Source organism: Pantherophis guttatus, chromosome 3 (genome assembly GCF_059756535.1).
Source record: "Pantherophis guttatus breed Tessera chromosome 3, ASM5975653v1, whole genome shotgun sequence".
Lineage (NCBI taxonomy): Eukaryota > Metazoa > Chordata > Lepidosauria > Squamata > Colubridae > Pantherophis > Pantherophis guttatus.
The window spans coordinates 189,085,252-189,099,106 of NC_142065.1; the positions used below are offsets into that span (position 1 = coordinate 189,085,252).

Below are 13,855 nucleotides of genomic sequence, written 5' to 3' on the forward strand. Positions count from 1 at the left end.
TTCCTCTGTAAAACTAAAAGTAACATGCTCTGGATTTGCAAGTATACATATACATACATACATACATACATCTAAAACTGATCAGGGAGAGACTTCTTTAATATAAGTGTCCATAATAAGTCACAATGATATCAAAATGACGATACTGTACATCAGGAGTGTCAAACTCAAGGCCTACAGGCCGGATCTGGCCCGCATAGTGCTTAGATCTGGCCCATGGGGCTGCCCTGGAAACAGCGAAGGGCCAGCTTGCGGTGCCTCTGCCAGCAAAAATGGAGCTCCTTTTTCACTGACAAAGGGTTGCAGGAGGCTGTCGCAGTCGAAAATGGAGCTCGGAACCCATTTTCACTGGCAGAGCTCTTTGGCCACCACCGGCGCCCCTGACATGAATGACATTGAGCTGGCCACGCCCCCCCCGAGGTCAAACACAACCCTGATGCGGCCCTCAATGAAATCGAGTTTGACAACCTTGCTGTAGAGCACAATGATATCTAAGTATTTAAATCATATTATTTTCATGATGATGTCATGATAAGCATGTCTTTGTTTGCTGCCCCCTATAAACACTTTTTTTATTTAAACAACCAAAGATTCGCCTGTTTTCTCTGTATCTCCATGAGTACTACACAGCATTTAACCCATATCCAGCAACAGGTTCTTCTGCCCAACCCAGTCGTGTAATCCAAAATAATCCTGCAGTTCTCCACCTAAAAGTATTAATCTACTAATGCGGCCTGGCTGGTAATACTATCTTATTTGTAGGGTTGTGTTAAATAGCAACAAACACATATCTGTTTTCTCAGAGAAATCAGATAGCTTTATCCTTGTTCTTGGGTATTGTGAAAGTTAGTTCTCAGCGATCAAAAGTAAACAACCTGATACTATTACAAAAACCAGGAATGGATGGAAACTTTATCTCTTGCCCAAAAGAGAATTCCTTTATATGCAGCAGATGGGAAAAATCAGCACAGAAGCCCAAACATTAATTGTGGTATAAATAGAGCTTTCTTTTCACACCGCTGAAATTCTTTTAGAATGGCTTCATAGATTTACTACCATTTACAGGTAATCCTCCTCATTCAGTAACCATAATTGGTCATTAAGTGAGGCAATCACTAACAAAACTGGGACTAGGCTTACAATCCTGCAGTATTTTGTTTTGTTACTCAAAAAAGGCTGCTTCCTTGGTGTGCAATTGCCACAAATTAATTTTTTTATTAATTTAAAAAAAAACCAGCTTCTTCGCTGCAGCAACTCAAGCCCCCTTTTGAAGAAAATAGCTGGAAACAGGCATCAGTATTTTCAAAACAGGGGTGAGTGTTGTGTCAAACTATTTTGAAAGGTTGGCCCTGCAGAAGAATTTGCTTTATGTTGGAGCATTTTTCCAGCTTTGCAATATCTTTCTTGAAGTGCCTGAACCAACATATGGTCATACAATCGATTTCTATAAAAGCAATTTTACTTTTGTTTCCTTTCTGAACAATTCCCAACAAAACATTTATCATTTATTTATAGCACTACTTATTTATAGCGCTACTGGCTGGATCAATGTTTTCTTTCCACAGATTGGAATAAATGAATGTATGAATTTAGGGCTTTTTAACCCTGGTTTGTTTCTTTACATTTATTCATTTTGACCTACAGTTGCCAGTCCTTGTTTGCAGAGGTCTTTTTGAAGCTCTTTGCTCTTTCTCTGTGTATTAATTAGAGATGTCTAAAACTGTTCAAGCTCAACACAGGTTATGTTGACCTTATAAAAATTGCTCATAATCTGCCCTGGACATGCCAGAGGTAATCTTGAGTATAACATGTCAGTTTCAGGCTCAGAATATTTCTGGAACTATTGAAACCATAAGAACACTTTCAGAAAGGTCAGTACAGCTGTTTCAAGCTCAAAATAGATGTTTCAAAATTGAAATATCTCACATTCAGGGTTTTTTTTTACACAGCATTAGACATACCCAGTTCAAATGAGTTGGTTCAGCAAACTTAGCCACCTCACACACCATTTAAACCATTTCTGAACAAGCTGGAAAAAAAGAACCCACTCTAATCTGTCAGAACTTTCGATGGTTTTGTTGCAGCTGCTTCATTATCAAACTAGGTAACAACATCAGTGCACTGATAATGTTACCTAGTTTGGTAATGAAATGTCTACAAGAAACCCCCGAGCTCAGAGAGAAGCAAGGACCCCACAGTTCAACCCTCTGCTACAAATTCTTTTCTGTTGGTATCACTGAATTGCATGGTGTTTGGGACATGGCAGATGAATGCGGCACATTATTATTATTATTATTATTATTATTATTATTATTATTATTATTATTATTATTATTGGTTTGATTTATATGCTGCCCTTCTCCGGAGACTCAGGGCAGCTTACAATGTGTTAAGCAATAGCCTTCATACTTTTTTTATATACCTGCTTAGTAGGGCTTTCGGCCCCCCCAAGCGGTGTTCTTTTTTATACAAAGTCAGCTTATTGCCTCCACAATCTGGGTCCTCATTTTACCTACCTCGAAAGGATGAAAGGCTGAGTCAACCTTGAGCCTGGTGAGATTTGAACTTGCAGTAATTGCAGGCAGCTTGTGCTATTTAACAGCACTTTAGTCTGCTGCGCCACATAAAGGAGAAATCTCACTGTTGATGTTTCTTGTTGCCAACTTTCTTATTCCCCCACTTTTGAAGTACTGTAGCAGCAGTTCTTTACCATGGCTTAGGACCAAAAATCAACAAATTAGACAATGAATACAATTCTGCAGGCAACGTGGCAGAATTGAGACACATTTAGAGACATTCTGATCTGACAACAGGCGCAGGAGGTAGAACAAGTCTAAGTACCCTGGAAAAGTAAAACAATTCTTAAAATTTAAATGTATAGTTTAAAAATATAATTAACGATTGTGTAAAAGAAAATGGATTGCGGATTCAATAAGGCCACCCCGCAGAAAAAGTCTTCAGATAGGTGTTTCATATATTTTTCCATCCAGTATTGATGCTGATAACACATTAAAATATGCTAATGTCATAACTTCTGCATATTTCAGTTTAACTTCTATCTAGCTGCACTGAAACTAGCCTACTGGCTATTTAAAGGACTTACTCTTGCTAGCCAAGTTTACACATCTCGCTTTTCTCAATGTGCAGTTTTCTGCAATAGCTCTAACTTGTCCCATTTAAACCCCAAAGTTGTAAATACCCGTAAACGTTCAATTTTTTTTAATGCAATAGAACTTTTCCATTTGGTAATAAACCTGTCAGCTAAAATTAAAGAGAGCAATCCAGAGGGAGGGAAGAGATAATTGAGATTCTAAAGTCTCCAAAGCTGCAGTATTGTTATAGGACCCTCTGGAGCCCAGGAATTAGCTGAGCAGGCATGTATCACTGTCTTCCCACCAATGGAGCATCCCCTGTATGGAACAATCAGTGGAAATGATTGCTGAACTAATGAGGTTATTACAGGCCTGTTCTGGATCATAACAAACTGTTTGGAGAAAAGGCAAAGAGATCATTTTTAATCGGATGGGAAGTTACAACCTGCTTCCAATCTGCATTTGGATAACAGTCTTCTGTGATAAATGCAACAATTAATTGTAAGGTTTTTATGGCTCACAATCTTATTACATCAATGCGTGGAAACAATATATATATAAATCTATGCTTCAACTGACCTTGACCTCATTTGACAAAATAATATGGTCATGTGTATGTAGTTGCCAGGAGTCAAGCTTTGCTTGAGAAGGCATTTTTAAAACTATAAATACAATATAAATGAATACTATAAACCAGCGGCCACCAACTTGTGGTCCGTGGACCACTGGTGGTCTGTGGGAAAATTTTGGTGGTCCTCAGAAAAATTATTTGCATTTTTTATATTGCACTAAATCAGGGGTCCTCAAACTATGACCCTTGAGCCGGATATGTGCAATGAACGTTTGTGTTACTGCAGAGAGTGTCCCCCTTCGGGGTCTTTTTGTGTGGGTTGGAGTGGGGCAGAAATTCCGACTTGGGGTCTGCTTCAGCCTCCTGGTGCAGGGCTTTGGGTGAAGGCTGGAGGGAAGTGCCACTGGTGGTGAAGAGCCGGAGGACCTCGTTCCAGTGGAACTGTATCATGGCCTGGAACTGGCTGACCATCTCAGCCTGCTGAGCCTCCAAGTGCCGGTACCTGGCCTTGCACTCCCGCAGATCTTCCCTCTGCTTGGAAAGTCTATGCTCCTAGTCCTCAGTGAGGTGCTTCTACTGAGCCGCCTCCTCAGTCAGATCCAATTTGAACTGAGCCAGCTGTTTTGCCGACTCTTTCTTATGGTGGCTGCTTAGCTCCAACAACTGCTTCCTGTTGAGGCCCTAAGGAGCCCAGGTAGGCAGGTGATGTGTGGCTGGGAGGGGAGGGGCGAGTAGAGGCCAATAAGGTGCCCCTTGATGTGAGTGACATCGAGTTGGCCATGCCCATCCAGTCACATGACCACCTAGCCACGCCCACCCAGCCAGTCATTAGGCAAATCATATTAGTGGTCCGCGGGATTTAAAATTATGAATTTAGTGGTCCCTGAGGTCCGAAAGTTTGGTGACCCCTATAAACTGCATCTTTCCTTTTTCTTACATTCCATTTGCCTCCTCGCACTTGTGGGTTTTTCTTTTTATTATTCTACCACTTTAAATTGTTTGAATGAAAAGCTTGGATTGAAAGAATACTCTTAATGAGTTGTATCCCTGCATATTTTAATTTTCTCCATTGACTGCCGACCACAACAAGGCTTAATGTCTTTTTGCACCACTGATCCTGTCTGACCAGGAGGGAGGGAGAGGAGAAAAAGTCTCTCCATGTGTTTTGTTCCTCATTTGAACAATTGTCAGTCAAATGAGTGTCTCGAGTTAAAGAACCAGGGGATTTCCTGTCTCTCTCTCTCCTGTCCTCTTCAACATGTGATTTAAATAGAAGTCAGCTTTCCTAGCCTATGTATTTTTTAATAAAGCTGCCATTTACATCACAAAAACTTGTTAGCATTCATTAATAACTAAGCCACAGTGGCACAGTGATTAGAGTGCAGGTTACTTCTGCTAATCACCAGCTGCAAGCAGTTTGACAGATCGAATCTCACCAGCTCAAGGTTGACTCAGCCTTCCATCCTTCCGAAGTCGGTAAAATGAGGACCCAGATTGTCGGGGGCAATATGTTGACTCTGTAAACTGCTTAGAGAGTGCTGTAAAGCACTATGAAGCGGTATACAAGTCTAAGTGCTATTGCTGTTGCTATTGCTAAATCAACCTTTTGCATTCCAAGCAGCTATGTTATAAACACATAGCTTTTGAATGGAGCCTGCTGCTATTTTGTTTTTCTGTATTCTTTTACACTCTTCATATGTTCAGGGGCTCATACTCTAACAAGGAATCCATCCACTTTGCTGTTGTTCATCCATTTATCTTCTATTGCTGCCAGCACTAGAGCCTTCTGCAAAGAGACCTTTACATAATGTATCTGAAGTAGGACAGTCTGAGACTCATTTGTGCCTCTAGTGAGAATTCTGGGTTGCTTTGTTTAATGATTCATTTGTTTATTTTCTTCGCTGTCCACAATGTTATCAGGAGTCTTCTCCAAGGTCAAGTGACCATATAGATCAGGGGTCAGCAACCTGTGGCTACGGAGCCGCATGCGGCTCTTTGTGCCCTCTGCTGTGGCTCGCTTTCAGGTGATCAAACCACTGGCTGGCCCCGCCTCTCACCCTCCCCTCCCAGTCACTCTTCACCTGGCCTGAGAAGGTAAGGGTGACGGTGGGGGATGGAGAAGCAGCCATAGCAGAGACAGCGAGATACAGAGAGAGGGGGAGAGAGAGAGACAGAGAGAGATACAGAGAGGGAGGGAGAGAGGTGGGAGAGAGGGAGGGAGGGAGGGGAGAGAGCGATATGTCAAAAGGATTTTGTGGTTCCTGGTGTTTTTTAACAATTGGTTATCTGCCCTAATGACTGGCTGGGTAGGCATGGCTAGGGGTCATGTGACTGGTAGAAGTGAATGACATTGAGTTGGCCACGCCCACCCAGGTTTTGTGGCTCCCGGTGTTTTCTGTGGCAAACGGGTCCAAATGGCTCTTTTGAGTATTTAAGGTTGAAGACCCCTGATATAGATAGTCCTTATCTAGGATGATCTGTCCCTAAACCTGTCCCTTTAAGTTTTATATCTATTACTGTTATAATTGATTCACCTTCCTTACTGCTGGTGCTCACTTTCTTCTTATCCTTCTGTCTACCTTTCTGAGCATTATAGACTTTCCAAGAGAGCAGGTTCTTCAGTTATTACCATACTGGCTTGTACATCCATATCTACAGTGTTTCCCCCCCTTTCCCCTCCTTTTCAGTCATGCCAGATTTTCAGAGATTCTCTGCACAAGTCCCTGCAATTTCCTTTTTTCAGAAGTCAGTTTGCCATTGCCTCCTTCCTAGAGCTGAGAGAAAGTGGTTGGCCCAAGGTCATCCACCTGGCTTTGTCCCTACGGTGGGAATAGAACTCAGACTCCCTGTTTCTAATGTGATGCCTTACCTGCTACATCTAACGGGCTGTATACCGTAGTGTATAGTAAGAGCCTAAACCATTTTGCTTAATTTTGTTATGGAAGTGGGCTGCCATGTTTTTTCAACTTCCCAATCAGCCCATGGTTGTGGAATCTCTGGTAACCTGCCATTCAGGTACAGGCCTGGGGCCAAAGTAGCTGCCAAGATTAGACAAGGCTGGCTGAGTATTATACTGTAAGGCTATAACAGAAGATTATGTACACGCTTCACAAAAGTCCTTCACAAAATGATTGGAAAACAAAGCAGAAATCAAAGCCAAAACTGCCTCTGTGTTTTCATGACTTGGCTGTGTTCATATACTGCAAGGAGAAAATGTCAAATGAGTGACATATCTTGGTGAGAGGCAGGAATAGCTGAGAATACTATATGCCATAATAACTCAGAAAAGCCTTTTTTTTAAATCTGCAAGTTCATACTAAAAGGTTGCAATAGCAGAAATGTAAATTCTAAGCTCTGGAATTTAATTAAGTAAGGAGGTCTGTATGAGATACTAGGGGAAGATGTGGGTGGGTAAGGCAAGTTAAATACACATTATTTGCAAAATGGGGAAAGCTGCTTGCTTAAAAATTAGTGATAAATTCGCTAGGCTTATCTTTTGAAAGGAAATTACAAAACAGAGAGGAGAAAATATTTGGAAGTGAGAACTATTTTGGTAAAGGCTTCTTTTTCTCTTTCCCTCCTGCTCCTCAGGCTAAAGATAATATATGCAAGATACATGCAAGATATGTTTTGCTCAAAGAACCAGAGATAACAAGCTTGAGGAGAAAAGAAATCCTTTTTTGAGGATTTGATGACGAGTGGTGGATTTTCTGTGCTGTGCTGTCTGCATGCATAATCATCTTCCACCTATGTTCATCTTGAATATTTTAAAACTCATGATAAAATGTCCCCAGTCTCCAGTGAGCCATCCATCCAAAGGTAACCAAACTTAGGCAGACAATATATTTGGTAACTTTTATTTTTGGAAAAATTAAGGCGCCCTTTGTAGTATAATACATGGCACACTAACCTTGAAAAATGCTGGCCTGTTCTCCAGCTTTGGAAAGCTAATATCAGCAGCCGACCAGATACCCAAGATCAAATTAATGAATTGGAAATTCCTCTGCTAAAATAGCAGATAGAAAGCTGCTCCCTAGATATATATAAAATGCTTTCCTTTCACATTTTAGAATTAAGTCACTCAGTGTTAAGACTTCCCTGAATCCAAGAATAAGGGGGGGGAAGACCTTTGAGCTTTCCTAGAATAACTTTTCTTAACCACTGAACAACCCTCTCACTTTTCCTTTTTATCTTTTCCTAGAGAGACAGGTAGTTGGGAAGCTAGTTGGGAAGTTGCAATTTCTGGCTATACCCTGCTTTCATCCTCTTAAGATGAGGACAAGGTTATTGCCTATCGTGAAACTGAGGCATAAAGCTCACGAAAGACTCTCTGGCTTTATTGAAAGAAATGAGGAACAGAATGAGAAATCTCAGTTAGTTCTTCCAGGGCCTAAAGAAACTCCTTCCTAACCACCAAGAATGGCAGGAGACTGTGCTGTTTCAGCAATCATTTCAAAATCTCCAAAAACAATAAAAGGAAATTCAGAAGCTGGAAGTTGCTACTGTATCTCTAGGGTCTTTGATTTTCTGGAGGCACAGAAAATCAGAAAAAAAAACCATCCGGAGTCCGGACTAACACAGACAGCTAGGGCAAGCTACTCTATATAATTAATGTGTCTTCTTTTGACCATGTTAAAACACACAGTAGCTTAAGTGCAGTATGTGAACAGGGACAGTGTTCTCTGAAATGCCTTAATCTTTGTATCGCTCATGGCTCAGGAGACTTATGAGATGATGATGATTTCAAACGTAAGCATTTTGCATCAACTGAATGGAATTGCTGAGCTACATGCTAAGTGATTTGCCCAAGCTTTATCCTTTATATAACCAGAACTTCATTTTGCACAGTGGGCAAACAGATTACTCAGCATGCTGTAGCTCAGTTACCCTCCTTTAATCCCTTATGTGCTAATACTCTCTGCGTGCTTGTTTGTCTCTGGACTTCTTTTGCTTCCCTCCTCTCCTCCCACTCCACATTCTCATCCTATGATATTCTGACCTGCTTCCAATTTCTGGAATCCTTTAAAGGGTAGATTTATAGCTATTTCCCAAGGCCCAGGTAAATCATGATCGATTACAGATATTTTTGCCTGGACTTACACAACAAATGAAGCAGAAAATCATGGCTTTTAGTGGCGAGTTAGGGACAGCTGGCCACTTTATTGTAAAATACCAAAGTACCCTTTTGAATTAGTCCAAAGGCTTTCCTAGTTCTGCCTCCTCTTTCTCATCTGGCCAATCATAAGCAGAGGGGAAATGGTTGTGAGGCCCCCAAAGAAACTGAAAAATTATCCCCACTCAGAGAGTCCTGATTTTCTTTTTAAAAAATCTTCCTGTTGGAAATAAAATCCAGTCTGATTCCAAGCCGGGAGAAAGACACTGGAAATGAAATGGAGTCTGGCTGCAGGAAAGAAAGTCTCTGTTTATTTGGTTTTCCAGAAACTTCAGTGACAGCAGCATGTTTCTGGGGTGGCTGATAAAATGGGGTTAAGAATAGTGGGCTTTTATACATTCTTTGGGGCTTTGTGATAGAGATGCCTGTGATGTGATAGAGATGCTTGTGAAATGTACTCTGACCTGTGCTTGAGTGTGCCCTTTTAGTATTCTAATTATTGCTGCCTGATGGCCATTGTGGCTGGGAAGCCATGCCCTGTCCTTGGAGCTGGGTGGCGGAATGTAGATTTTAGGAGTCTAAAATTTTTCTACTTTTTAATCCCATCAGCTCCAGCCTTCTGTGGGAACTGTGGCTGAATATTCATTTGTTTATGAATAAGGTGGCCTGGTTTTCTTAATGGGTACAAAATATCCATCTCTAAAGACTTCAGGCTTCTGCTTGAGGCTGTTTTCCTGTAGCAGGAAAACTGGCTTTCTGCCTTTAAGAACATGTTTCTCCTCTTCTCTTTTAGGGAAAATATAATATTCTGCTTTTTTTAAATAGTCCCCAAAATATTTCATTCTCTAGGAGAGGGGGCTTCCTACATCCAAGTGATGAAATCAAAAAAATTTTTTACTACCAGTTCTGTGGGCGTGGCTTGGTGGGCATGGCCTGGTGGGCGTGACAGGGGAAGGATACCACAAAATCTCCATTCCCACCCCACTCCAGGGGAAGGATACTGCAAAATCTCCATTCCCACCCCACTCCAGGGGAAGGATACTGCAAAATCTCCATTCTCACCCCACTTCAGGGGAAGGATACTGCAAAATCCCCATTCCCTCCCCACTCCTGGGGGAAGGATATTGCAAAATCTCCATTCCCACCCCACTCTGGGACCAGCCAGAGGTGGTATTTGCCGGTTCTCTGAACTGCTAAAATTTCCGCTACTGGTTCTCCAGAATCTGTCAGAACCTGCTGGATTTCACCCCTGCTACATCCCTATGATGGCAGAACTAGTAAAAATGGAAAGTAGTTTTATCATTCTCTAAGACTCATAGGGAAGGTGAGGCTAGAGTCACTGGCTAGACTCAGAACATCAGTGATAGAACATTTTCTCTGATGGTGCGAAACAAGATTCAATTTCTACTCCATCCCTGAAGAGAGTGGCTTCCAACTATCCTGGATATTCTATAAAACCTAGGAGAATGAGACGAAGCAGGGAAGAAAAATAGTATCCTCTCTGAAGTGAGCCCTGACCTTGAACTGAAACTCAAGAACATACTGCATTCAAAGAGGTAGTAAATAAATAATTTTGCTACAGTGTATTGATTTCATTTAGAAGTCTATATCTTTGACAGTTGCCTTCCTTTTGTTTCTGTTTTCCCAATAACCAAGAAAAAATTGGTTTCACTGGTCTAATCAGGAAATTTTTGATTATAACCCATGTGCAAAACTGCACAGTTCCATAGCTGAAACTACATCTTGTGATTTAGAAGAGGCACAAGGTTTTTTAATGTTCTGTATCTGGGCCTTTCATCAGTTGTTATTTCTTTTTCATTCACTATGTTGTTTGGTTGTTTTCTGGTTTTAGTTTCCAATTCACCACCCAGAGTCACAACAGTAGGGTGGGCAATTTATTTAAAAATGATTTAAATAAATACATTTTAAGTATATTTCAATAAAAATGGGGATATTGGACAACAAGATATAGTTTAAAAGCCAATAGAAGAAAGAGTGAAATGTGCTGTTGTGTTGTGTTCAGTTGCAAATACAAAGTATCTGGTCAAGAGAGATTTACTGCATGGACATTCTCCAAATTTTGATCTGTTTCCTGATAAGGTGCCTGATTCTAATCCTTCCTCTCTGCTGCAATTTGTTTTCATTGTGTTGTGGATTAATTAGACCAACGCAACTTTTCTGGGTTAATCAGAGACAATGTATATTGCGCAATAGGTTCAAAGCTCGTTTGTACATGAAGCGTTGAACAAAGACAGAAATTAGCTACAATGGTTTTTATACCCTTCTAAGACAAAGGATTCTGTTAACTCAGCAGTTTATGTGATCATATACATTTGTTATATTTAATTGACATTTCCTAATTATTAAGTTTCATATTATTCTTTGCCAACAGTCATAATTCTTCTTGTAAATTACTGAAGCATAGATTCAAATTATCTCTTGTTGATATTACATGTGGTCATACTTGATCTGTTTAACCTTCAAACTGTATATCATCAAAATGTCTCTATCTCTGACAACCGAGGGGCCCCTCTTCTGAATGTTCCTACTTCAAAGGAATTCTCTGCCTTTCATCTGGTTAATTGGCTTCCCTTAAACAAGCACATTTCCTTTCTTACAATACTATGAATAGAGGGCCCTTCAATGATCATCCAGCTGGACCCGCATTTACCTACATTAATTGTAGAATTTTTTCTTAGCCATCACCCTAAAAATCTTAGCATTCTTTATCAATTAGAATTTATCTCCTGACCTGAAAATTAAAGCAATTGCTTCTTACAACGTGTACAATTTCTTTAGAGTTGGCATATAGCACAGGAATATATATTAAAGCTTGGTTATCATTAAAAGTCACCCTAAATTATAAATAACATAAAATCTTAAGACTTGCTTTAACTGTCTTCTATTTAGAGTTTTTCTTGAGGTAAACTATCACTGGGCTGGTCCAATAATGACCAAAAAAATAGATGAGAAATCCTCTGTAACATTAATCCAATTTGATTGTATTTGTCTTGTTAAATGGAATTATCATGCATCTAACATCCTAAAATGGTTATGCGTATTTGAAAAGGGAATGCATTTTCAAATAAAATCTCTAAAGGGCCATGATGTTCATATTTATGCCTTCTGGATTTTCTGTCTCAAAGTACAGACACCTGTATCTGGCAGAATGAAAATATGTGGTCATTAAGCATATCAGAAATATCACCTAATTTTAAGTATACACTATGGAATAAAATTAAGTATACACTATGGAATAAAAATACAAAATATGCTCCCTTCCAGTGATTTCCATCATAGAACACAACTTCAGAATTGATTTTCTGATCTTCTGATTCTCCCCTCCCACTTTTTTCCCTTTTTACCCAGATCCTCAATGCAGTGGTTCTGCTGATTATATTGAGCGCCTTGACAGATCCTGGCCAGTATCACTTAGCGGGTACTGAATTAAGCAATGACTTTGAATTTATGGATGATGCCAGTAAGTATATATCATTTCATTAGTAATTTACAATCTGGCTCCTGTTAAACTGACCTGATATTGTGCCAGGGCAGCACTTTCACAGCTGGCATAAAATTGCTGTGTGTATATATATGGGGGCTGAACCTTCTCTGAAAATTCTTGAGACAATACTATTAAAGATGATATTTATAAAGAAGACTTTAATTGAAAGTGATTCATTAAAACAGGCTGTCTTGCCCACTGAGATTCAGCTTGGAAAAAGTCCCGGCTCCAAAAATAAGATCAGTAGATGACAGCAAAGAAATAGAGAAAAATCTAACACTTGGCTGACATCTAATGGTGTCCTGCAGTTTTGCAGCACCAATGAAGATAGGTATTATTTATTTATTTAGCATATGGCTGTGATGGCGAATCTATGGCATGTGTGCCACAGGTGGCACGGGGAGCCATATTTGTGGGCACATGAGTGTTGCCCTAGCTCAGCTCCAGCGTGTATGCGGACATCGACCAGCTGATTTTGGGGCCTTCTGGGCCCACCGGAAGTCAGAAAACGGGCCATTTCTGGCCTCTGGAGGGCCTCCGGGGGGTGGCCATTTTTGCCCTCCCCAGGCTCCAAGAAAGCCTCTGGAGCCTGGGGAGAGTGAAAAACAAGCCTTCCAGGCCCACCAGAAGTCAGGAAATGGGCCATTTCCAGCCTCCAAAGGGCCTCTGGGGGGCTGGGAAGGCTGTTTTTGACCTCCCCAGGCTCCAAAAAGCCTCTAGAGCCTGGGGAGGGTGAAAAATGGGTCTATCCAGCCCACTGGTAAGCTTTTTGCCGTCGCATGCCAAAAGTGGGGGGAGTGCAGCGGGGGTCATTCGTGCATGCGCAGGGGGGGCGTAGGGGTCATTGAATTATGGATGTAGGCATGCGCGCGCATAATCCCTCGCACTCCCCCCACTTTTGGCATGTGATGGCAAAAAGGTTAGCTATCACTGGCATATGGCATGCAGTGTCAGGGAAATGTACAAATGCTAGGCATAAGGCAGTCCTGACAGCCAGAATTGCTAATTCTTTCTGTTTGGCATTTGCATGCCTATCCATGGTGCAAACTCAACTTACACCAGCTGACTAGTGGCGCTCAGGTTGCTAGCTCTTTTGGGCTCCTCTGCCAGTCTTACTTCACCTCGCATTTTGTCGCCTTGTGTCTGGCCAGATCCAGCACCATCTTCTGCTCTCCACACACACACACAAACACAGCTAGTTTTTTCTCACTGAAGTGGTACCCGTTTTTCTATTTGCAATATTGCATGCTTTCCAACTGTTGGATGGGCAGGAGCCAGGGATCTAGCAACAGGAGCTCACTCCATCTTATGGTGTGCAAGGCTCGAACCATCTGAGTGCAGACCATTTCTGTTCTGCAGTTTCAGCGTCATTAAGCCACTGCGCCACAGTGTCCCCACATAAAGATAGGTAATGGGCTGTGTTGTTGGAAGTCACTGTTTTTTGTTTCTTTTTTATTCCCCCCCTCTTCCTTCACTTTATTCCAACTTCTAACTCAATTATTCTATATTCTATGTTCTATTCCCTTTATTCTCTTTCCTTCCCCATTTTTCCACTATCTTTATTTCTATTTGTA

General features: G+C 41.1%; 1 protein-coding gene across 1 annotated transcript in view; it reads left to right on the forward strand.

The window, feature by feature from the left end:
• Positions 1–13,855, forward strand: part of LAPTM4B (lysosomal protein transmembrane 4 beta) — a 44,026-nt gene that overhangs the window by 7,113 nt on the left and 23,058 nt on the right. The window contains exon 2 of the mRNA XM_060681885.2: positions 12,146–12,257. Within this exon, the coding sequence (XP_060537868.1) occupies positions 12,146–12,257 (112 nt within the window). The remainder of the gene's footprint in view (positions 1–12,145; positions 12,258–13,855) is intronic.